The sequence below is a fragment of the Pocillopora verrucosa genome, chromosome 3, assembly GCF_036669915.1.
Source record: "Pocillopora verrucosa isolate sample1 chromosome 3, ASM3666991v2, whole genome shotgun sequence".
Lineage (NCBI taxonomy): Eukaryota > Metazoa > Cnidaria > Anthozoa > Scleractinia > Pocilloporidae > Pocillopora > Pocillopora verrucosa.
The window spans coordinates 14,608,000-14,632,913 of record NC_089314.1 but is presented as its reverse complement, the minus strand read 5'-3'; the positions used below and the strand labels follow the sequence as shown (position 1 = coordinate 14,632,913).

At 39.1% G+C, this 24,914-nt stretch overlaps 1 protein-coding gene, 1 long non-coding RNA gene and 1 pseudogene across 11 annotated transcripts; 2 read left to right on the top strand and 1 right to left on the bottom strand.

Annotated features, from left to right (window-relative positions):
• Window positions 1-826: 826 nt before the first annotated feature.
• On the top strand, window positions 827-2,507 carry LOC136279919 (uncharacterized; annotated as a pseudogene).
• A 4,522-nt stretch (window positions 2,508-7,029) lies between these two features.
• LOC136279921 (uncharacterized) lies at window positions 7,030-15,658 on the top strand. 2 transcript variants are annotated; one of them, XR_010717060.1, is made up of 7 exons: window positions 7,030-7,272; window positions 10,241-10,827; window positions 12,505-12,647; window positions 13,455-13,558; window positions 13,832-13,936; window positions 14,949-15,029; window positions 15,465-15,658. It is a non-coding gene; the product is annotated as an uncharacterized lncRNA (long non-coding RNA). The 2 variants fall into 2 exon arrangements; XR_010717061.1 differs by lacking the exon at window positions 7,030-7,272 and adding an exon at window positions 8,744-9,053.
• On the bottom strand, window positions 11,144-24,329 carry LOC131786493 (E3 ubiquitin-protein ligase rfwd3.L-like). Of its 9 annotated transcripts, none has more exons than XM_066164395.1 (10): window positions 24,100-24,329; window positions 23,384-23,476; window positions 22,636-22,831; window positions 21,602-21,740; window positions 16,257-16,355; window positions 15,671-15,833; window positions 14,944-15,150; window positions 13,463-13,560; window positions 12,909-13,000; window positions 11,144-11,925 (listed from the first exon to the last, which is right to left on the bottom strand). In XM_066164395.1, the coding sequence occupies exons 6-10, from the start codon at window positions 15,766-15,768 to the stop codon at window positions 11,806-11,808; spliced, it is 615 nt and encodes a 204-aa protein (XP_066020492.1). In that variant the 5' UTR covers window positions 15,769-15,833; window positions 16,257-16,355; window positions 21,602-21,740; window positions 22,636-22,831; window positions 23,384-23,476; window positions 24,100-24,329; the 3' UTR covers window positions 11,144-11,805. The 9 variants fall into 9 exon arrangements, with proteins under 9 accessions (XP_066020492.1, XP_066020495.1, XP_066020493.1 ...); XM_066164398.1 differs by having other exon boundaries at window positions 22,636-22,819; XM_066164396.1 differs by having other exon boundaries at window positions 24,133-24,329.
• Between the last annotated feature and the right edge of the window lie 585 nt (window positions 24,330-24,914).

Genomic DNA, 24,914 nt, shown 5'->3' with positions numbered 1-24,914 from the left:
ATATTGGCTTTTTAGTTCCGAGAGCGTTTACAATATTTTGAAAATCCCGCCTAAACATTGATTGTTAATCAATGGAACTCATTAACAACCGGGCCTTAGTTACCATTGTTTACATTGTTGATTTTGGGCTATGGGGCTTACAGATGTGGGTTTTTCGAAGAACCGATCCAAATTTGTTCATCCGTAATCCATAAGTCCTTTACTCCGTGAACTAGTCCAAATTTTCCAGACCAGGAACCCTTTGCGCGTAGTCCGGTCGCTTTTCTCACCGAGTATTGCGAGAGCGTGCTGGAGTGTTATTTTCGAGGTTGTGTAATTTTAAATTTGTCAATGGAAGTCGAGGAGAAAACCGGTAATAGAGAAAAGGGAAGTTTAGATCGTGTCGAAGGAAAAAAGGAAAGGTGTTCAGGGGGAAAAAAGCGTGGGAAGTGCGAAGGGAAGCAGAGGAAAAATGGACAGAAATGACACCAGCGTGGAATCACGTGGAGCCACAAACGAGCACGTCCAAGGCTCAAAGTGAGTACGATGACTTTCTAGCCCGTACTGCGACCGAAAAATATGTCGGAATTGAAACTTATGAACAGGTTCTTTTTGAGAACTTCGATCGCAAAGAAGCAGTTACCACTCGTTCTCAAAGTAGTTCAGCAGAAATTTGTGTTCACGAGGAGGCACATGGCTTTCAAGCGACAAAATGCGAAGCTACTCTCAGAGGGCTTTGCTGTATCAGAATTTGCAGCTAGTGCCCCCCCGAATTTCAAAGTAAAACACTGCCGCTATTTCAAGATGACACTAGTAGAAATGGCATTGCTGAATTGATGTATTTGAAATGCTCGTATTGTGGTATCATCACTCCTCGGAATACAAGTACCAGACTAGGTGGACAAGGGTGGTGGCCACATGAAGTGAACCGAAGGTCTGTGCTATCATCTCAACAATGGGGTCGTGCGGGCCTGGCAAAGTTTTGTGCTGGAATGGAACTTCCACCTCCACAGTTACCAAGAAGGCCTATATCAGCACATTGAAAGCAAGTTTGAACAATTAGGTTGTGAGTAATGCGGAGACATTAATGGGTGAAGCAGCAGGAAAGGCTATACAAATAGCTTTTCCATGAAGATGAAGAATGCGTGGTGGAGATTGATGGCAATCATGTGTGCAAAGTTGCTGTTTCAATAGATGGACCATGGCAGAAGAGCAAGGCATAGCTCTAAGAATTGGTGTAGTGTTTGCCTGTTTCAGTTATGACAGGAGAATTATTGACTATGAGGTGAAATGCCTATTCTGCAGCAGAATGCTCATCAAGGAAAGGTCAACACCGATAAAACATCAGCTGATTATCTTTCTTGGAAAGAGTCACATGCAAGCCATGGTGACGTGAACCATGTAGGGTTCCTCTGAAGAAATGGAGTCCTCCTCAGGAGCCGTTAAGCCCTCTTCAGTGCGTAGCATTGCTAAGAGGAAGCTGATATATTCTAACCTTTGTGGGAGATGGTTGATAGCAGCTTTTTGGTAGAGTCAATTAAAAAATGATTGAACTTTACGGAGACCAATATCCAGTGAGTTAAGGAAGAATGTGTTGGCCATGCTGCAGACGAGATTAGGGACTGCCCTCAGAAATTTACAGAGAAAATATTAAGATGGCTGGCCTACAAGATGTCGGATGGGAGGAAAGGTTGATGGAAGGGGTCGACTAACTGACCAATTTTGTTTGGACAGAATGCAAAAATATTATGAAAGAGCCATACGCAAAAATGCATTGATTTACAACCAAATGAAGAAACAGTGTATGGGCAATCTATCATCACATGATAAAGATGATTCATGTCCCCTAGAGGAGCAGGCATAAGACTATGCCCCTAAAGTGAAGCACCTGTGCAAATTTTGGAAGGCTCCAGAACAAATATAAAGAGGACGACCACCTTCCTTGTGTTTTTATTGATGAACTGAAAGCCAATTTTCATTAGGGCTTACTAATGCGATGATTAGGTGAAGAGGTTGTTTTGAGGGACAAACCCAGAATCAAAATGAAGGAGCGTTAATGGAAAGTTATGGTCAAGATGCCCCAAGAGCCATTATTGTGGAAAGAGACGAGTTTGTCATTGCAGTTTGTGAGACTGTTGTGGTGTTTAACACAGGCAGCTGACAAATAACAGCATCCCTTCTGGCATCCCTGTGGAATCTCTCCTGGCAGGAATATGTTAAAAGCATTGAAGAAGGAGGACCAGGAAAGAATTGCCTCAGCTGCTCACAAGATCAGCTCAAAATATCAAAAGGGGACAGACCATTCGGTCTATGAAAAATTCAAAGGCTGACAAGTTGGCTTATCAGGCTGGAGCATTTGGCACAAGTTTCAAACCAGAGACAGATGGCAGAAAGAAAAAGAAAAATCCTCCTAAGAAAAAGAGTCAACAGTAGCTTTGCCTGCTCCATCTTCATCAAGTGGACTTGACATTGTATTTGTTGTCCTGGATGTGAAATTTGTAGCTAAAGAACGAACTGGGCAAAAGTAATCTATTCAAACCAGTCTATGCCTATTTGGTTGAGAAAACATTCACACATCAAATGTGGACATGCTAGACCACTGTATCCATTAAGACTATGCTTAGTGTTTTGTTAGAATCATTTAGTGCTCTATCAGTATGTGTTGAAATTTGTCTTGCATTTTCTTCAATTAGCATTTCTTTACACACTGAGTACTAAAACAGGCATAGTTGGTTTGCTATTACCTATATTATACAAAATTTCAGGGCTTGTTCCTGGAGTGATGTTCTATGCAATTAATTATAATTTTTTGAATTTGTCGCTTTTGATCATTGTTGCTATGGCAACAAATATGCCAAGCCTTAAATGGCGAGGATTTTTAAGAAACAAAAAGTTAGTAATTCATTGCATAGAGCACTGTGTTTTGATAATTTACAGCAATTTTTGAGTCAAATAAGTGAATATTCCTTGAGAAATACATGTCTTAAGGCACAACCTTCTCATTTGTTTATCGGAGTTGCTATGGAAATAACAGGTTGTTGCGACATAGAAAGTACATTTATTGATGCTGCTGTTGATGCAGCTTCCATTTGCCAAGTTTTATTAAGTTTGGTCAATTCTAAAATAAATTATGAATTTTTATCTGATTAGACTGATTTAGGGTTAACTGCCAACTTAACTGCCTCCTGAACAGCAGAACCAATCAGTCATAATCAGACCAACGGTTGCCTGAGAAATACGATTGTAAGAGTGCAAGACTCAATACTTTGAGACAGCAAAACATTTTTAAGGGGTCAGCAACAGTGTAAAGAGCTAACGATATTAGTTACAGTGTTCGAAATAAAATAATTAACACCATCGCCCAAAGCCGGAATATCATTATATTGCAACAGAATACGTACTGCAAAAACTGCTGACAAAACCTTAGGCCAATTTAACAAATTAACACATGTTCCTGGAGTCATTTAAAGATAAATGCGTAGACAGTTGTATTTGTAACAACGTTTAAAGATCATCTGAGTTCGAAGGTAATAAACACCTTTGCTACAGTCAGATCCTCGCTTGTTATTGAACCATATGGTAATCAAAAGTGTTCTTATAACAGCCTAACAAAAAGGAATACAATGTGCCCATGATGCAACTTCCCTTAAAAAGATCCAGTTTCAAGCACTACTATAGAGAGCCTTCTTGAACACTCGAAGAGGTTTTAGACATCTCAAGCGTAACAGGGAAATTTTTACCCGAAAGTGTGGAAAATGGGGTTCCCTCCATCAGAAACTGAAACCGGAAATTATGACGTCACACATTCCTTCACAAAAATCGACTTCGGTTTATTATACAGATATTTGAAAATTTCTTCAAGCTTATTGCCCTTAGTATTTTTTAGTATAGATAAATAAAATGTAAACGCAGTGTTTAGTTTGGTCCTATGGACTAGCTTGGAGTTAATACTGCGATATTGGAAGGCAATGATCAACAAGTGCCAATACTGACAGTTTTCATCAGTTTTGGTGAGCAACAAACATACTATCAGCATTTGGAACTATTTTTCTTGAGTAATATCCATAGTAATACATGAAATACCCGCTAAAGATTCATTCAACGATTTACGTAGGTAAAGGTGCAATTAATGCGTTAGGACTGACGTCAAGAGACGTAACTAAATTTGTTATTCATCTGCAGTTTTCCTCGCTCTAAAGACGATTGCGAATAACGTGACCCTGCGTATTAAAGTTAAAATGTATCCTGACCGGGATACAGTTATGAATGCGATAAATGTCCCCGACTCTTCACCGAATAATTCATATCCTGTGTAAACGTTTACTGCTTATCAACATTAAAGGCCGCCCCAACATTGTAAGCTGACAGAACGTCACTAGTTTAGTGGTCTTCATTCAAATAAGGGTTTTGCTAAACGAGGTAATACTATAAATGTGCGAACATCTGTAACTGCAACTTAGTGTATATCGCTGAGTTTTGGGGAGGGCGATCTACTAGTCCTACTACAGCCAAAATCTTACCTCTGAATTCCCGAGTCCTTTGTTGGTTACCTACGTTTTTGTCGCCGAGCTATCGGGACGTCGAAATTATTCAGTCTCGTCTACAACAAACAAAATCTTACCTCGGCGTTTCCGACTCTCTTTTCAAGTTTTTAACCAGCTTTAACAAAGAGTCAAGAGAAAAGCCTATATGATAAACCCGCAGCAACAGTTCCGTTTGTAAGACTGTAAATATTCAACTGCAACCCGCTCAAACGCACGAGAGTTTTGGACACACAGTAAACCGTTGAATATGAGCAAATAATCAATCAACCATTTATGTAGAGAAATTTTGGAATGTATGCGTGGTTTGCAGCGTTACGTCTGCTGATATGGAATGAAACTACATTTAAATAAATAACAACTTTATTATCTAAAGTGATATTCTATCGTCTGTACAGCCCTGAACATGTTCACTCAGTTCTCTTCGCAGTAAAGTCATCGACCAGATTTATGCCCGTTTAAATTTAATGTGGCATTGGAGATCTGAATAAACTAACGAAACCAATTTCACATCTCCGCCGTCTGCGAATTTTGACAGTCTCTTCGCCGACAAATAAAATATTCGGAGTAAAATTACACTGCTGAAGAAAGTTAAAAGATACGCTGATATTGTAAGCTGACAAAATTCACCTACTTTTGAATTCATTGCAGTTATCAAAATATAAACCAGAGTAGCATCAAACCATGTCTGATTGTCCACCTGGTTGCCGTGTGAACTATTAATATATTGAAAGCAGAAATCTTTGTCACGAAAAGCGTAACGCTATTAGTAAGCTAACTCCATTTGCCCGCAAATAAACATTGTGAAAAGAGGTTTCAATTTTGCTGTATGGTTTGTTTTATTGATATCAGGTATGCACGTAACTAAAAATAAAATACAAATTTACGGATTGTAGGAGTTTCTAAGTTTCAAAAGTGAAGTCGAATGCTCATAAGTATAATGGGAACCACAGCGGAAATCGTAACGTCGCTTTTATGTATTGCTGTGATTTTAATTCGCTTCTGAGCCTTTGAGACTAGTCAATAATTTATTGATAATCATGTTTGAGATTTATTTCAAAGAACAGCTTTCCCAGCTTTATTTTGGCCTTGTGTTTCTTAGTCAGTTTGGTGTAGTTTTTTTAGAGATTCATAATGATTGAAACCAGGTCAGCCATTTTGTTTGTCTGTTAAACCTTGGACCGATTTTTCTAGTCTTTAAAAGCAACCGTTTTACCATTGAAAATCGCCAAACCCTCATTTCTATGTCACCTACAAAGCATGCACGAGTTACAAATAATTTTGGGAGTCACTAAATGAAAGCAAAAGCAGAGAACAGACATCATGGAAATCACGAGTTACAATATCACCTGCTGTCTTTTCGTGTAAGTCTTAGACAGGTCATGATCCTATAACTTCGCCTGCAATTAACAACCCCAGACCGCATGGTTTATTCCAAATATCTTCAGTTGACAGAAATTAGACCCACAGTAAACCATCGAATATGAGAAACAATCAAACCAACCATTTATGTTGAGAAAATTTGGAATGAAGATGTGATTTGCAGCGATACGACTGAAAATAAATAAGAAGTTTACCCTGTAAAGTGATGATATCTATCGTATGTACAACCATGGACATGTTAACTCAGTTTTCTTTGCAGTAAATTCATCGACGAGATTAATGCCCGTTTAAATTTGATGTGGCATTAATTGTGGATCTGAATAAACCTGACGAAGCCAGCTTCACATCGCCGCCTTCTGCTAATTTTGACAGTCTCTTCGCCGACAAATAAAATATTCTGAGTAAAATTACGCTTCTAAAAAAAGTTAAAAGCCGCTCTGGTATTGTAAGCCGACAAAGTTCACCTACTTTTGAATTCATTCAAAGAAGGATTTTACTAAACAAGAAAAAAATATGTACATTGGTGGACAGTACATTATATGCAGAGTATGTATTAACCTGAGTTATCGGGAGGGCGAGATTATTCGCATATACCACAACCAAAGTCTTACCTCGGCGTTTCCGACTTCTGTCTAGATTTCTTCACTAGCCTTTGTTGCAAGACTTTGGAAATATGGACAGAAGGGCGTTTTAACCTTTAAAAGACACGTCAAAAGGAAAATTTCCCAATATTATTAGGGGGGTTCCCCTACTTTTTGAAACTGAAAGCGGAAATCTTTGTCACGAAAAGCGTAACGCTATAAGTAATTATATAATAAGCTCAGTTATGCACGCATTCTGATTGGTTCTCACTTATGATCTATTGGATGACAGACGTTAGATGACGTCATCATCAAAACTTTTTTCTGTATATTTTAATTCTTTATTGTATAAACAAATAGATTCCAAGTTGCAGTGCGTCTGTTCAGTAATAGATCACAGATGAAGTCAAAATGTGGTAAGAACATCAGTGACACACTCGGCTGCGCCTCATGTGCCACTTTTTTTTTTTATGACATGTTGACGTCATCTGTGATCTATTACTGAACAGACGCACGGCAACTTGGAATCTATTCGTTGAGCTTACTCTATTTTGCCCACAAATATACATTGTGAAAAGAAGTTTTAATTTTGCCGTATGGCTTGTTTTATTGATATCAGGTATACACGAAACTAAAAATGAATACAAATTGACGGATTGCAGGAGTTTCTAAGTCTCAAAAGCGAAGTCCAGACGTACGTAAAAATCTTTAAATAGACAAATCGCTAAAATGGATTCCTTTCATCAAAATAAGCCGTCAGATAACAAGCGATACGCTGTAGAATTAAGGTGACGTATTTTTATTGAGAATTTGACCTATTTTTTTTATTCCATAGAGCGGTCGTAAATATTCTCGTACAAACTCTTATAATTCCGCCATGACAGTTATTGCGTAAGGTGATCCTCTCACAGCTGGAGCTTGGGCCGCCTGTGCTTTGCCCAATTACAGTTTGCTTCACATTTTACTTTTTCTGCTCTCCAAATTAGTCTTACACTCCTTTTTTAATCTACACTAATTTTTTCAAGAATATGTTTACATTCACTTATTTTTTTTTTTGGTCAAGAATATGTTTACATTCACTTATTTTTTTTTGGTCTTGTACCTCTAGCTGGTAGCATTTGTAGGGGCTTATAAAATTCTACCGGCCAGAGGCATAGCTTGCATACTTAGTCGACTTTGACCAATTTTTATTACAGTTTGCACCATATTTTACTTTTTTCCAAATTAGTCTTACATTCTTTGAATCACTTTTTACAAGAGTACAATTACATTTATTGTTTTTATTTGGTCTTGTACCTCTAGCCGGTGGTGGTATTTTCTAAGCCTCTTAAGATCCCACCGGACTTTTCAGAGTGATCATAGATTACCACCTAGAGGTACACTGAGCTTGTACATTTAGTCGACTTTTCCCCAATTTTTATTATGGTTTGCTTCCCAGTTGACTTTTCTGCACTCCAAATTAGTCTTTCACTCCTTTGAATCACTTTTCTCAAGAATACATGTACATTTATGTTTTTTGTTATTTGGTCTTGTACCTCTACATGATAGGATCTTAAGGGGCTCAGAAAATACTACCAGCTAGAAGTACAGCTTGCACATTTAGTTGAATGTGCCCAAATTTTCCAACAGTTTGCTCCACAATTTACTTTTACACTCCTTGGAATTACTTTTTTCATGAATACATTTTCATTTATTTATTTTATTTGGTACCTCTAGTTGGTAGGATCTTAGAAGGCTTACTAGAAAATACAAGAGGTACAGCTTGCATATTAAATCAACTTTGCCCAATTTTTATTACAGTTTGCATCGAATTTTAATTTTTGGCATTCCATTTAGTCTTACACTACATTGGAATAAATTTTTTTTTTGAATATCCTCTTAATCTTCCTTGGTCATGTACCTCTAGCTGGTAGGATCTTAGGTGGCTTATAAAATACTACAAGCTAGAGATACTTCGTGCATTTAAGGCGAATTTAGCTCATTTCATTTCATTTTTTATTTATGGAAAAGCCTTTCTACATGTTAGTTCTATACCATTGTGGAGTCACTCCATAGTTATACTTTTATGCTTTGCAGTCTTGTTCATCTGGCTAGTAGGATCTTGGATTACTCAGAAAACACTACTACCAGCCAGAGGGGCAGCTTATGTATGTAAAGTAAACTTGAAATCATTAACAATGTTATGTTTTGAATGAATTTCATGTAAATAAATTTTAAAGTAGTCTGCATGATTTGTATTTTCTTTGGTTGGGAATTTATTTCAATACAAATCAAACCAGTTTTAGATGAATTTGACTTGAAATTGATATTAGACTTGAACATAAAGTAGTATAAGTAGTATAAGACTAAAATGGAATGCCAAAAAGTAAAATGCAAAGCAGACTGTAATAAAAATTGGGCAAAGTCAATTAAATATGCAAGTTGTACTTCAAGTACCTTCTGAACCTCCTAAGATCCTACCAGCTAGAGGTTTTTGAAATAAAAAAGAACAAAGTGTAACGGAATAACAGTGATGGTAAAGCAAGCTTAAAATGGCAGAAATCGCCAGAAACTACATCGGATACAGGATGTGAGTAAGTTTTATTGATTTTACATGTAAGATGTTCATATTTTGAAATATTTATTATTGTAAATCTACCATGTTTTGTTCCCTAAACTATTCTTTATAACATCAAATTTTCAATGGTTCCTTGTGTAACTTAACACCAAGTCACACAACACGTGACCCTTTCATGACTTAATTGTTGGCTTTTTCTTGAGACGTGAGCTTGGGCCACCTGTGCTTAAGATCCTATCAAGTAGAGGTTAACAAGAATAATTAAAAAACTTTATATAAATGTATTTGTATTCTGGAAAAAAGTGATTCAAAGGAGTGAAAGACTAATTTGGAGTGCAGAAAAGTCAACTGTGAAGCAAACCATAATAAAAATTAGACAAAGTCAATTACATATACAAGCTGTACCTCTAGCTGGTGGTATTTTCTAAGCCTCTTAAGATCCTGCCCTCTTAGAGAGACTAGCATCTAACTTCTCCTTACAATATTACCCTTGAATCAAACATTAAGGTCATGAGAATAAAGGAAATGGTAACCAACTAACAAAAAAAGCTCTTGGTTCCTAACCCTGTAACTCCCATGGGTGACCAAAACAGAATTTCTCCTTACAATATCAAAACAATGTCAAGCAAATAAGAGAGGAGAATAAAGATAAATATCAATTATTAGGAGATTACTTGATTGAGCACCAAATTCTCCATACTAACATTAAAAACATTGTATAATGGACAGTAATGAGAATTGCCAAGAAATGCAGTCTTGATAGTGAAACAGTTAAATAAATTCCTTGCCAGCACCCTTGGAGAACAGTATGGAGAATATCCATACTGATGTAAGTGAGTAAAGGGTTAATGTGCAAGCTTAATATGCAAACTCACCAACTGTTACTTATCTTCTGTGTTTCCCAAGTTTCTGGCGTGAAACATTACTGATCTTACCCATGCTAGAAAGTTTCTCATGCCTGCCTTGTGAGTCCACACTACTAGCTAAAAGCCAAATACCACAATCATGTTCTTCTACATGTACTGAATCAAAAGCCACTTGCCAAAAGAGCAAGGAACTCTATCCCACTGTCAGCAAATAAAAAAAAAACATTTTACCCCCTTTTTTTCCCCCCTATTCATGAGTGGAATTGCATAAAATTGCCAAACCTCAAATTCAAAGTTTGTGCTTTAAAATTCTTCGTACATTTTTCATTATAGTGGGAGCAACACTGGCAGGAATTCCTCTGATGACAAGCAGTAAGGTGTACGACTGGGGAGGTGTCTTTGTTTGTCTTGAGCTGGCATCTTTGTTCTGTGGCTGTTTGCTGGTTGGAGCCCGTAATGTCAACAGGCATATGATTGAACCTTCAAGGCTCCAGTAAAAGCTTTAGGGGGCACCTCCTGGATAATGTTGTCTACCTGAACAATTTCCTTCTGCTGTATGGCTAATTATTTTTGTGAAACTTATCTCATGATTAGCAATTTACTGTATGGAACTTCCACACTTGCCAGTCCAGAGTCCACTTGCCAGAGTTCTTTCTATGATTGGCTTTGCATTCTTACAATTAGCCTGTGTGTATCTCTTACCCACAGCTGTGACATCATCTACTTCACTGGTATGGATGCATTCCTTGGCCTGTTCCAGGCATTCGTGCAGTACACAGGGCATGATAGCCACTCAGGAGGGAAAAAGCTGGATACTCACTTAGGGTGGGGTTATGGGTGCGTAAGGTTACTTCGCACCTTCATGGGTGTCTTTCAGGAAAAAGTTCAGAAGCCCGCTACTTTGGGATTATCATACCAAGGTGTGTACCTGTTTGTCCTTTCAAACACTTCTGTAAAATTGATTTAACTTGACTTTTAACAGTTAATGGAAGTTTCCTAAGTTGACCAAAAAAATGTTTTGCTCTGTTAAGTTAACCTCAACTGTTCTCTTTCAGTCAAATATGGCAAGTTATGAGTTCAAGAATGTATTAAAATATATTTTTAAAAGGGGTATGAAAAATTTACTAGTATTAAGAAAGTAATTTTAAGATTAAAATTTTCACTCAAGTTATTTCATAAGTTGTATAAAATTATTTTACCAAGATATTTATTTTAATAAACAATTATTCATTACAGTGGTGTGAATATTGGTGGATACATACCACACCACAAAGTGGTGAGATAAATATCCACTTTCACCAATGCAGAGGTGAATAATTGTTTTAGACTAAGTATATACCACACATATACCAAAAATTAGTTTATTTCTCTAGTATACCAAAAAATTGTTGGAAATTTAACTCTTGATGTACAATTTTCATTGGCTACTCAGAGGTGTGTAGTAATTGCTGTTAACTTCAAAACTAGCCAAGTAGCAGTTGAGAAAACCACTTTTTACTTACAGTTATTGAATTTAATGTTTTCCCATCCAAACAATGTATATTATAATAATGTGCTTGTGTAAATGTCAAATTAAAAACTGTTACGACTTAATACAAAATTGGATTGATACATTGTAAGAACCTCTCTAAGATCTTAGGAATTACTTATTTGCTCACATCAAATGTAGCAAGCATTTCCCAAGTACTTTGAAAGCCTGAAAGTCACCTTTTCCTTTGTCCCCATAATTTAACTTAACTCTTCAACTCTCAAGATCTGGTTATCAATTCTTCTCTATAGCTACAACACATTTCATAGTAAATTAGCTGAGAGAATTTGGTGCTAGATCAAGGTACATCTAAATGTACCTGATAAGTTTGATTTTTCTCATCACCTGTTTATTGGATATTATAATAAAGTTAGGATATAACGCGCACTGTCATTGGTTGAGCATGCCAGGGGAGAACATCTAAGATCTCTTTTCCTTGGTTGGGTAGTTTCTGCAGCTGGTTTCCATTGCTGCCATTCCATATCAAAGTCTAGGGAATAAAAAAAACAAGTAACAAACATTTTGCACACTAAGTTGGTGTTCATCTACATAACCACACAAAAGGTAGACATTTTCTCAATGCTGGGTACATGTACCTGCTAGAGAATGTCTTTCTTTGGGATAGAATGTTTAATCTTATGGCTGAGAGGTATGCTGCTGTTAAGATCATGACATGTACATACTTCCGTTCTCTTGTAGCATAATGAAACAAATTCTTACATATTTTAGAACATTTTTGCATGAAGATATAGTAAATAACTTTGGTTACACATGTAGTTTTTTCAAGACTTTTTTTAGCATACATGTAGCCCTTTTCACTTTCAGAAGTGGCCAAAAAATACTTAAATTACCAAGACAGCAAGCAGGTAATCAGAATTAAAAGAAAACTATCAAGCTTCTGATATCAAACGATAAAGACCTTCCATTCTAAGAAGCTGTTGATACATGTGGGAAAGAGGGTAATTATTGAGATCTTAAATGTGAAAGGATTAAATTTATCATCACTCTTGGCTACCCCTGATGTGTTCAAGCTTCAAGTGTAACACTGCAGATATCATTTACTGCACAGGAACATAATCAAACTGCTTTACACCAAAGCTTGAGGAAAACTCACCAATGAGAGGCTCTCATCACCAGCTGCCACCATCAGAATGTTGCAATCATCAGGACAAGTGAATAACCTGGATTTGCTGAGAAGCTTTTGTTTTGAGGGTGTGTGTATTACAAGATAATTTGGTTTTAACAACTGAGTTCATATTGTAAATTGGCCACCTAAAGAGTTTCTTGCACTTTCCCCAACAGTTTTGAGACACTTCACCAACAAAGACTCTTATTTATCTCACTGGCTAAACTTTTATCCAGCTCAGATTAAACATAATTACATCAGAGTTTAACCTTGAGATTAGGTTAAAAATTAACATGTGGTAAATATTCATTTAAAAAAATGAACTGCACAAGATAAGAAAATCCTACCAAATGTCTTGTTTGAGGGAATTTCTTGGAGGGGCGAAAGGAAAACAAACAATGACGAGTTGATGGCTCAAAGGATAAACTGGTGCAAGACCCTAAACAGTATTAGACAAAAAGGAATTTAAGCCATGATGATGTTTTATGGTATGGGTACAAGTGTGTTATAAACTGAGTGCAAATAAGATCTAGCTTGATGTGTTTGTTGTAAAGAGAACTCACACCATGTACATGTTAACCACCTACAGGAATCAATGGCCAAAACCAAGCATCATTTTTAAAATGAGTTTTAACTGCCCACACATGTGAACACTGTACATTATAACATATATCCTTCACAAAGGTGATGGCATTTTCATCCTGGGATTGGTTTTGTTAGATTATGGTCAACTCACAAAGAGATACAGTGTAACTGTGCTGATCAATAACCCCCCCCCCAACCCCCAAAAGAAAATTTAAGAAATTCACATTCAACTTTTTCTCAAGTAAAGATGATTAAGAAAATAACATGACAGTTTTCCCCTTACAGATCTGTCATTTTCTCTAATACAGGCAAGTACCTTCAGGAAGTGTTAGGCAATGAGGAACAAAATCAGCTCCAGGTGTTTTTTCCCAGAAAGAAGCTCCTTCAAGTTTACAAACAAGAATTCCACCAGGTCTGTGAAATTAAAATTAAAAAAAAATGGCAAAAAAGTATCCCCAAGTAAATTGCAGTGTCCATTAAAACCCTCTCTTTAAGTAATTATGCATTTCCCTTCTAAATTACACATGCATGCATGGTTTGCAACTACCTAATGCCCCAGAATTCTGTAAATTGGAAAAAAAATTCAATCATGCAAAAGTTTTGAAACAAGTATGTGTATTTTGATTCTTTCTCTCCTGCATGCATACATGTGTTTTTTTCTTTTCATGTGGATGCAATTGTTCAGGGAATATGTCTTTCATTTGGCATTCAACTAATACAGTGTTTGACACCCATAACATTGAAACGGTGTGGAACAGCTACAAGTTAATCACTATTAATAATAAAGGAGGTAAGTTTCTAACTAAACCGCGGTGCTCAGCATCAGTGGGGGAGTATAACAAGATAATTTTGGTTTTACCAACTGAGATGATATTGTACATTGGTCACTGTAAAGAGTTTCAAAGCTGACATTCCTAGTAGTTTTGACTTTAAATTTATTATATTAATGTGCAGATTGTTCTCACTTGACTTGGATAAGTAGTTGTTTGTTCATTCTACTGTACATACAATTAAGTCAAAAAAAAACCTTTGTCACAAGGTATAGTCTAACATTTACCAATTATTATTATTTTTATCAATTTATGATACAAAAAGAATGCTTTCAAAATGTTACAATTACTATACAACATAAGGCAAAACACATTTTTCTCTCCTACAAGTGTTCCATTGACAATACAAGCACGTCCTCACAGTACGCACTTTAAGACAAGTGCTTATTCGCAAACAAATGAATTTAAGGCCTTGAGCCAAACTAGTCAGCCACACCCCTAGCACACCTTGCTCTATCTCTTCTCAAATCTTCCAACAGGTGGAGAAACACTTATTCTGCAGAGCCAACATTGAGGCCTGCTTGCAAACTCAACCACTCAACACTCCACTCAACAGCATTATTGAACAACTACTGCAGTAACAATAAAAAAATCTTTGTTGCCTTGAGTCAATATGATGCAATAAAATGCAGCTCTTTCTTGAATTTCCTTTCACACTCACTCAAGAAAAGTACATGTACTTCTATCTTATTGAAAAAATCCTGTACACTGTTAGTAGTTTTTAACCCTTCACTCCAAGATCTCATGAGCAATTCTCCTTACTGTCTGTCATACAGTTCCTATGGTGTTAGCTCTGGAAATTGGGTGTTGGATCAACTAATAATCCCCTAATTTACATTTGTCCTTATTCTCATTACCTGTGCACTTAATGTTGTATGGCTATTATAAGGAGAAATTCTGTCTTCGTCATCCATGTGAGTTAAAGGGTAAAGGAGAAACTACCGAATGTATTCTGACATGATCTCACCTCAGGGCACTGTGAGGGTCTGATGACACATGAGCCAAGGCAATGACAGGACAGGAACCCCCTGTTGTATTCTGAATACTCTTCAGGTAAGTTTCAGTGTTTCTTATGTCGAAAATAAGACAAGTGCCATTCTGTAGCCCGCAGTAGATGAAATTGGTGTCATCTTTATTCCAAGCACATGACCAGGCAGGAACTGGTGTATTGTAACTATGATTCAAAACACGATAATTTGCTAAGGCTTAAACCAAAGAGAACTTTGGGTGAGGCAAAATGTTATACCAGTGAAATTAAACTCAATATAATGCTGGCCTCAGACCATACATGATACATGTACCTGCAGTTGATTCAGGCCTTGCCCTCATTGACTAAAACACATTACTTTGTATATGATGAGTTGAATCATGCATACATTTATTGGTGCTTACTATTGATCTATTGGAGGACAGACACATAGATGACATCACCATTGACGACATTTTGCTTTTTATCAAATAAAACAAATAGATTCTTTATTTCCGTAGGTCTTTTCAAGTCATGGATAAAGAAAATCAGTGACACAATCAGCTGAGCCTCATGTGCCACTTTTTGTTTTTATCACATTTTGACATGATCTGTGATCTATTACATGACAGACACATGGCAGCATGGAACCTACATGTACTTGTTACATAAAAAATTGCACTAAGTACTAATTCTTTTTTCTCTTAATACTCTTTACTCCACTCACGTCTGTACAACAGCATTGCTCAGCATACTGGTGACCCTGACAGTCTTGTCCATGCTTGCTGTCAACAATAAACCATCACCTCTGTTGTTAAATGCCATATCACGGACAGCCTTCTCGTGAATGCGCACAAACTCACAATGCTTTGAATCTAAAGTCAGCTCACCTAAATTTGCACAAACATATTAAAGAAAAATTTATAAAACAAGTACATAAACATGTTCTGGAAAGGTGAGACGGTGAGACCGTTGGCTATAAGTCACCTTGGATTTAATGCATAGACTTTTCATTTCAAGTCTTACAGTTTCTACTGAATGTAAAAAGATTGCATAGCATAATTAATCAACTCAAGTGAAGTTTACAAATCATAAATCCAGGAGAAAAGAACAAGATTCTAAAAATCACAGTAAAGACTAAGGAATTGAGGTTATTAAGAAAAGATATTTACTTTACCTTACCTTACCTGAGTTAACATACAAGGAGAAGATTTCAATTCAAACAAGCCTTTGAATTAGCAGGCCATACAGTAAAATATGAGATAACATAAAATTAAATACTGTTAGTAATAATCCCAGAGTCTTTTACATACCTTTACCACACCAAATCCAGGAAAGAGCTGATTTGGTGAAGGCTTGGACACAACTAGTATAGCATGGTGTTGATCAAAAGAAATCACTCTTGCTCCATTCTAGTGAAAACAAGTCAGAGGAAATGATAGTATTACTCTTACTAATAAGTCAAACATTGGCCAAATAATACAAATTCTTAGCTCTAATGGTGCAGCAGACAGAAAAGTAAAGTTACATCAATCTTTCAGGTTCTGGCCAAGAGATCCATCAAGATCACTGATGACTTCAAGTGCACCTCTGCTAATGTCATGTACTATATAACTTGCACTTATTGAAAAAAGTTATACATTGGTGAAACAGGAAGATGACTGTCACGATTCTGTGAACTCAAAAGGGTTGTTTATTGTGCGAACTCGACTGCCGCCACGTGTGTATTCGTTGTCTCCCTAGTCTTCTAAATATAAAGATGTTCATCGGCCCAGTGGCGTGACCGTGTAACGCAATATCACGACATCTTCCCCTTTTTACAAAGTTTATCTTCAAAAGTTAATTAATACTTAATGTTCGGTTTCGATCACTGTTCAAATCACATAAAATCGATAAAACATTGTTCTTCATTGAAATCATAAAAAGATAGAAACAGACCCAACGACTATTTAGCGGCTCAATCATTCAATGTTCAGTTCATATGGTAATCCTGATGCCACAAAGGCGGTCGACGTCTGCGTTCTGATCGACGAGTTTCAATCCTTTGTGGCTCAAGCTCAGTTCCCATCTCATGTTCAGGTGGCATTCTCTCTGTTTTGGTCTCGCCATGGAACTCCGGTGGAGGAGGTCCTGGCTCTGTCAGATTTGGCGCCGGTTTGAGGGTAGACTCGGGCGGAGTTAGTTCTACCAGACTCATAGGTGGTGCTGTTTCCGGGGTCAGGCGCAGTTGCCGACGGTTGCGTCGGTATCGCCTGCCGCAAACTTCAACTTCATAAGACCTGTTCCCCAAGGCTTTCATGCAGGTCCCCAGACTCCATTCCTCCCTTCCGGGAAGCCGCATCCTGATGGCCTGTCCACACTTTAGTGCCTCTAAAGGGCGAAACTTTTTGTTGTATTGTTGAGCTTGTCTTTTCTTGCGCTCAGCTAATTTGGAGGCTGTTTCCTGGTGTGATGGCTGCCGCAGGAGCGTTTCATGGGTTGGTAAGAAAGTGCGTGTGCGGCGTCCCATCAGTCTCTGTACGGGTGATGTTCCTAGACCCTCTGTTGGGGTGTTGCGCCAATCAAGAAGGGCTAACAGCGGGTCTTGCCCATCCGCTTTCGCTTTCGTCATCAAGTTCTTGCAGGTCTTCACGGCATTCTCGGCGCGGCCATTTGACTGGGGGTAACGGGGGCTCGAAGTTCTATGTTCAAACTGCCATTCTCTCACGAATGCACTGAACACCGATGACGTAAACTGAGGTCCGTTGTCGGTAATAAGCACGTCTGGTATCCCATGGCGGGCGAATTGTACTTTACACGCAGCTATCACGCTAGCAGATGTGGCCACCTTAACCTCCTGGACTTCAAAGAACCCACTCCAGTAGTCGACTAGGACAAAGAAATGTTGTTGCCCAAGGTCAAAAAAATCGGCACCTAGCATCGACCAGGGACGCGACGGGATCGGATACGGTTGCAATTCCTCGCGGCACTGATCTGGCTGGTACGACTGGCAGATTGAGCATTTGGAAACAAAGTCCTTTACTTCCGAATTCATGAGGGGCCAATAGAGGACCTCCCTAGCGCGACGTAAACACCCTTCGATTCCAATATGTGATCGGTGAATTTGCTTCAACATTTCTTTTCTCAGGGAAGGGGGTACCAGCAATCGCTCCCCCAGGAATACTAGTCCCTTGTCTTCTATAAGCTCACTTCGTTTGTCATAGTAAGGCGTCAGCTCAGGGGTACAGGACTTCCTTGACACTGGCCATTCACCCTTGATTGCTCCGATTAGCTTTTGCATCACTGGGTCCCTGGCAATCTCGTTTCTGAATTCAGCGAGCCTGTATGGTGCAATCGAGAGGTTTTCTGAATGATCTATCTCGGCAAGTGTACAGATCAGACTTGTATCGTGCTTGGAGGCTTCGGTGGTGTTGCGGTATGCTCGACTCAGTGCATCTGATACCCACATAAGTTCCCCTTTTTTATACTGCACATCCAGGGAGTAATTCTGAAGGGCCATCAGCATTCTCTGGAGTCTCTTCGGTGAGTTGTGTATTGGCTTGGTAAAAACTGCCCTTAGTGGTTCGTGGTCAGACTCGATGTGTACAACTTCGCGTCCCAGTATGTATTGATTGAACTTGTCGGTTGACCACACTATGGCGAGGAGCTCTTTCTCGATTTGAGCGTAACGCGTTTCGGTGTCGGTCAGAGCTCGCGAGGCAAAGGCAACGGGCTGACCCTTTTGCATCAGTACTGCACCTAGACCCGTTATGCTGGCATCGCATTGGATTGTCACTTCTTCAGTAACATCATAGTATTTCAGTACCGGGGCCTTGGCCAAGTATTCTTTGACTGTGGTAAATGCTTTCTCATGCTGTGCAAGCCAACACCACTCGACGTCCTTGTCCTCAAGCCTTCGCAAAGGTTCTGTCATGTCGGACAGGAGTGGCAAGAATTTGGCCAGATAATTGACCATCCCCAAAAACCTCTTCAGGCCTTTCACATCAGTCGGCGGTGGCATATCCAAAATAGCTTCAACTTTGGCTGGGTCTGCCTTTAGACCATCAGGAGTCAAGAGGTGGCCCATGAAACGCACTTCGGTTTGAGATCTTTTCAGCTTGAGTTTGTTGAGCTTGAGGTTCCACTCCCGGCATTTCTTGAAGAACGCACGTTCGTTCTTTTCAAGGCTCGAGTTGACCTCTGCGTCAGTTTCGCCAAATCCAGCGATGAGGAAGTCGTCAGCGATAACTTCAACTCCTTCTAAATTTTCTACGAATTCATGCATGCGTCGCTGCCAAACTTCAGGCGCACTTGAGATACCAAAAGGCATGCGGGCCCATCTATAACGCCCAAAAGGCGTATTGAACGTTGTCAGGAAACTAGAAGCATCGTCTAAGAGGATTTGGTGGAAACCATCCTTGGCGTCACAAAGAGTAAATTTCTTGGCACCTGTTAAGCGGGAGGCCACTTCATCGATAGTCGGCAACTGGTAATGCTCTCGCCGAATGGCACGATTTAAATCTCTCGGGTCAATACAGATGCGTACTTTGTTTGGCTTCACTATGGCCAACATGCTGGATACCCACTGCGTCGGTTCTGTTACTGGAATAATAACTTTACGATCAACAAGTTCGTCCAGCTTGTTTTTGATGCATGGACGCAAGGCTACTGGCACTCGCCTCGGTGCGTGGACAACTGGTTGCGCCTGTTCGTCTATGGCTATTTTGTATGTTCCCGGTAGGGCCCCTAATCCGTCGAATACGTCCTCATACTCTTCGAGCAAGGAGGCTTTGGGACACTTGACGTGTAATGCTAGGACGTCACAATTATTCAAACTCACAAAGCCAAGATTGAGGCTGGTGTTCAATGATAAAATCGGTTGATAGTCTCCGTCTAAGATGTTAAACTCCATTGACCTCCGCTGTCCACGGGACCACACAGGCAGGGTAGCTTTACCAGCAATTTTGCGGCGATCCCCTGTGTACGAGACTATTTCCTTTTGGCATGGTTTGAGGCGATGAAGGAGGGTGTCCCCAGTGATTTGCTTGTATAATTGGGCCGGGAGAATGTCGCACTGCGACCCAGTATCTATTTGAAACTGGACTTCTGTCTTGGGATCTGGCCCATAAATGTGGAGTTTGACCACTGCCAATTTTTTCTGGCCTTTGCTCTTACTAGTAGTAGCACCAATGTAGTAGGGGTCGTTTCCCATGTCGACGGCTTCGTGGACCGCCGAAACTCTACTTTTCACTCCTCGGGGATTAGCGCGACATTTATTCGCAAAATGATTCATACTCCCACAGTTAAAACATGTTCTTCCATACGCGGGACAATGACGTCCATGCACCATTCCGCAATTTCCACATTCTTTAGACGGTCTTCTAAATGCTTGTGACTTAAGTTGTCGTTCTTCTTCAGGTTTTTCTGCCGATCCCGCCTTCCGTAACGCATGAACTGCAGTGTCTCCTCCAGCCATTAGCTTTACTTGCTGTTGGGTCTGTTCTGACGACTTAATAATGTCAACTGCTTGTAGGAGAGATAAATCATTCAAACGGAGAAGTCTCTCGCGGACGCGATCATCCCGTATGCCTAGCACGAGGCGGTCACGCAAAATTTCATCTGGTGTGATTGTATCGTGTGCACAGTTTTTTGCGATCGTTCGAAGCTCCGTAAGATACGTCGAGATGTTTTCGCCTGGTTCCTGGTTTCGGTTGTTGAACCTATAGCGTTCATATATGACCTGTGTCCTAGGAATGCAGAATTCGTCGAACTTCTTCAGGACTTGTGAAATGTCGTCTGCGTTTTCGTCTTCGTTCCAAATAAAGGTATCGTGGGCTCTGACGCCATCCTCGCCTATAATGCTTAGTAATGTCGACACACGAACTATGCCCTCTTGTTTATATACACCAGTAGCGATTTCGTAGCGCTGCCACGCTGCTTTCCACGATTTCCATGCGGTGGCTAAATTGTCGTCAAAATTAAGCGCTTTCGGCGGGGGCAAATTTGACGGGGGAATAAAAACTTGAGTCGGCGCTGGTGGCACAACTATGGATGCTTCAGCTGCTTCTGTCATCTTTAGGGGTGAACAGATCCCACTCCTGACACCATGTCACGATTCTGTGAACTCAAAAGGGTTGTTTATTGTGCGAACTCGACTGCCGCCACGTGTGTATTCGTTGTCTCCCTAGTCTTCTAAATATAAAGATGTTCATCGGCCCAGTGGCGTGACCGTGTAACGCAATATCACGACAATGACTTGGTCACCAATTCCAAGAACACCCTTGCAATGTAGAGAGAAATGACAAGGACGCATCCAAACCAGTCACTAGACACTTAAATCTCCCTAATCATTCTAAGCAGCATATAGCAGTTCAGGGCCTTTTCCTACATCTAAGCAGTTCAGAAAGCCACAAAACTCTAGAACTAAAATTTATCTTTCATATTTATTTAGCACTCTTGATCCCCATGGTATCAATGAGCACTTTTCACTTAACTAATTTATTCTTGTTTCTGTCACCATATTCTCACCAATAAAGTAGCTCCACTTTCTGCATATAAACCTATACACAACCCACAATTCCTCCAATCACTCTTATGAAGGGCTAACACTCAAAACGAGTCTATTACTGTATTCACATGTAGAAGTGGCACATACATGTAAATGTAATTCAAGCTTTACCTGTGAAACTTGAAAAGACATTTGTAGAACATATGATTTCCTTGATAGTAACCTCTGAATAGAGGTGCTTTGCCCAAATGTTCTTACAGCTGTTGATGCCCCCTGAGATTCTGAGCTGCACTGAGAGCACGAGCTGGACCTGAAGATTTAATAAAAGACTGTACCTTTAACCTTCAAGAGTGACTAGCACTTAATTTCTCCTTACTATATCACCCCTGAATCACACATTTGAGGTCACAAGAGTAGAGGAAATGATCAACAACTAAACACTGGTTTTCAGTTACAACAGAGTCTGAGTCGAAATCAAAGGTGCAGAGCAATATGATCAGGTGAAAACTTTGTTTTGATTCCAGTAAGTCAATTGCAAAACCACAAATTGCAATAAAGTTCAGGACTTGTGAACAAACCTTGTACCACACCAAACTAATTACCATTGTTGCCTGCAGTTTACTTTTCATTCTGACAACTGATTGGCTTATTCAAGAAACATGTTTGTCATTTCAATTTTCTTCAGTATACCAAACTGAATAAAAAGCAGCACTAGGTACAAAAACCTGCTCTTTGGGTTCATGATTTGAAACAAAAGTACAGTACCAACATGGACAAAAGTTAACAGACTGAGAAAAAGACCACTATTTTGCGATAAGGCTTTGAGTGTGCAATAAGAGGAAGGTGACTGTGGTTGATCTCAATGTACAAAGTCATGTATTCTAACAGGGTCCTCACAGCACTGCCACCAGATCACTAAATCAGAATCAGGACTCTTCTTTGATAGGAAGTGCTCTTTTGAATTAGGTTACTTTTATATGCAATAGGGACACTTATTGAAATAGGGATGCTCACTAACAAAAACAGATTTGAGGGCAGGTACTTATTAGAGGGGGTATTTATTGGAACAAGGGTACTAGATCAAATCATCATTTATCCTAAGACTAAGGATACGATTCATGCATTATGCAAAAATATACTGACAAGCCTAAAACTTTGAGATACACAGTCATGCACTATGCACCTATGTCTTCTCCAGCATTTACCTCGCCAATTGGTATTACAGCAATACACAAGCCTCTCTCTCCAGATCTGTCAGTGCCCTGTCATGTTCTGTTGTATTGATAACCTTGATGGCTTTTGTGTAAAAATATTATTCTTATGTCTCTTTTTCTTGCAGGTGCATTGCACTGTGGACATTTGTCATTTCCTCCCTTGGCTTTTGACCATCTTTCAATGTAGCTTTCAGGAAAAAAAAAAAAAAAAAATATATATATATATATATATATATATATATATATAATTTGCACAATGGAGAATGTGCTTCCGTTTTCAACGCTTTATTCAAGACCCGACGCATTTCGGCATTTGCCTTCCTCAGGGGCCTTAACATGCAATTGTTACAGAGTCCTAATTCAATATATAACTAACTGCAGACAGTACTGTTTCGGCCTTCTGGGCCTCATCAGTGCAGTGCTGATGCTAAGATGGAGGTAAGACCATATAGCCACCCCAAGTGATCTCAAACATGTGGGATCATCTAAGCCATGCCAGAGTGCTCAAACTAGAAAAAACTAGTGAGCATGCATAATATATATATATGAGAAATTTTTTAGTTTATCATGAAAATCCTAAAACCATTCACTTGGGATCAATTAGAATCCATTTTCACCACTTTCTTAGATATAGTCCAGATTCACAAAAGGAGGAGACTCAGCTAGAGCTCAATGTCTCAACAGCAGATAGTACTTGAGCCTTTCAGTTAAAAGAACTCCATCTCATCAAAACATTTACCTTCTTCCAAAGAGATGCCCACAAGTGAGAGATGATAGCCTGTGAGAACCTGAGTTTGACCATGGTGTCAAAACAAATTGGACAACTTTGGGACTAAAAGACAAGAGAGAAAAATTACCATTAAGTAGTAAATATGATGTCACATACAGTTGAGTCAGCCATCATGTCAGAAAAAGACAGACCAGCCAAGGTAAAAGCTACTGCATTTAAAAAATTAATAGTTTAAAAATAGTTTACAGTCGGATGAATTTTTTTCAAAGAGTTCATGTAAAAACCAGCTTTTTACCAAAATCTATAGCCATCACAGATCGGCAGCGCAGACTAACATCCACCCCCCTTGTCCTGAATTCAGATTTTCTAATCTAAGTTATGAACATGGATATAGTCAGCTAGCAACATTGATAAGAAGGGAGGGGATCGTTTTCGCGAGATCAACAACATGCCAATGACTATCCTGTTAAGCAAAATGTCTGCTATAATTTTGCTATTTGGTTAAAGCTCAGACTCAGCAAACTTGCATCATCATCTTTTTCGGGTGATTTAACCGGTGACCTAGTATTTTTATCTTTTGCAGTTTTTAGCGGTTGTTTTCGAGGACTTCATTTGAAACTCGTCTGAGGAATTTACTGCTAACACTCCAAGAACTTGTACATTTCTAGCGACCGCTGGCATCACATTTTGAATCGACGACTGTATCTGGCGCTTTATTTACTCACTTGATTCCTGAACGCGTTCGTTTTTTTGTTCACCTTCACACCTTCAGTGTCTATGCACTTCCATGCACTTCCATCTCTTGATCTCGACGTTCTCATTTTCGCGATCATTTCGATCATTCTTCAAAAACTTCAAAGTCATCAGTAGCAGGATTTGAAGCCATTACACCTCTGAAAAGTGTGGAATACTCTTATCGTTACATAATTCCAATCAAATGTTCCTAGTCGTGATCACTGACATTCACAATACCCGCCATTTTCAACTTAACTGATCCGAGCAACTCCAAGAATGTTGTTGGGTCTGGGTCCAGCAAGGCTTAGTCCCCTTCCGCGACGATGTGACTTTCTATGAAACTTTCACAAGATGAATTTCAATATAAATTAATACATTTTAAATTTGAACCTCTATCTTTCAATTGAGAATCAAGCTATAAAATGGCGGCTTTTCCTTCTCCTCGGCTGTAGGAAATCTGGAGCACCCTTGTGAAGGTCTTCCCACAAAATCAGTCACAGGGGCATTCTTCAAGATCTGCTCGCTTATCTGGGCGTTATCAGGACCAAATATGAATTCGTCTCTCGTTGTTTTGTCTGTAGGTCACATTATGACTTATTTCATGTTTCCAGAATACGACCAGATCTCTTTAAGGAGAACAAAGAACCCCTTTAAATTCGCCCCACTCCTAACTTGTGGCGTCACAGCTCTGTTGGTAGAACCAGGAGCCCATTACTTGGAGCGTTCAACTGCCCTGTATTTTTGTCACGGCGTTTTCACATACAAGACTATTTTAAGTTTGAAATTACCACGAGTTAGGACTCCT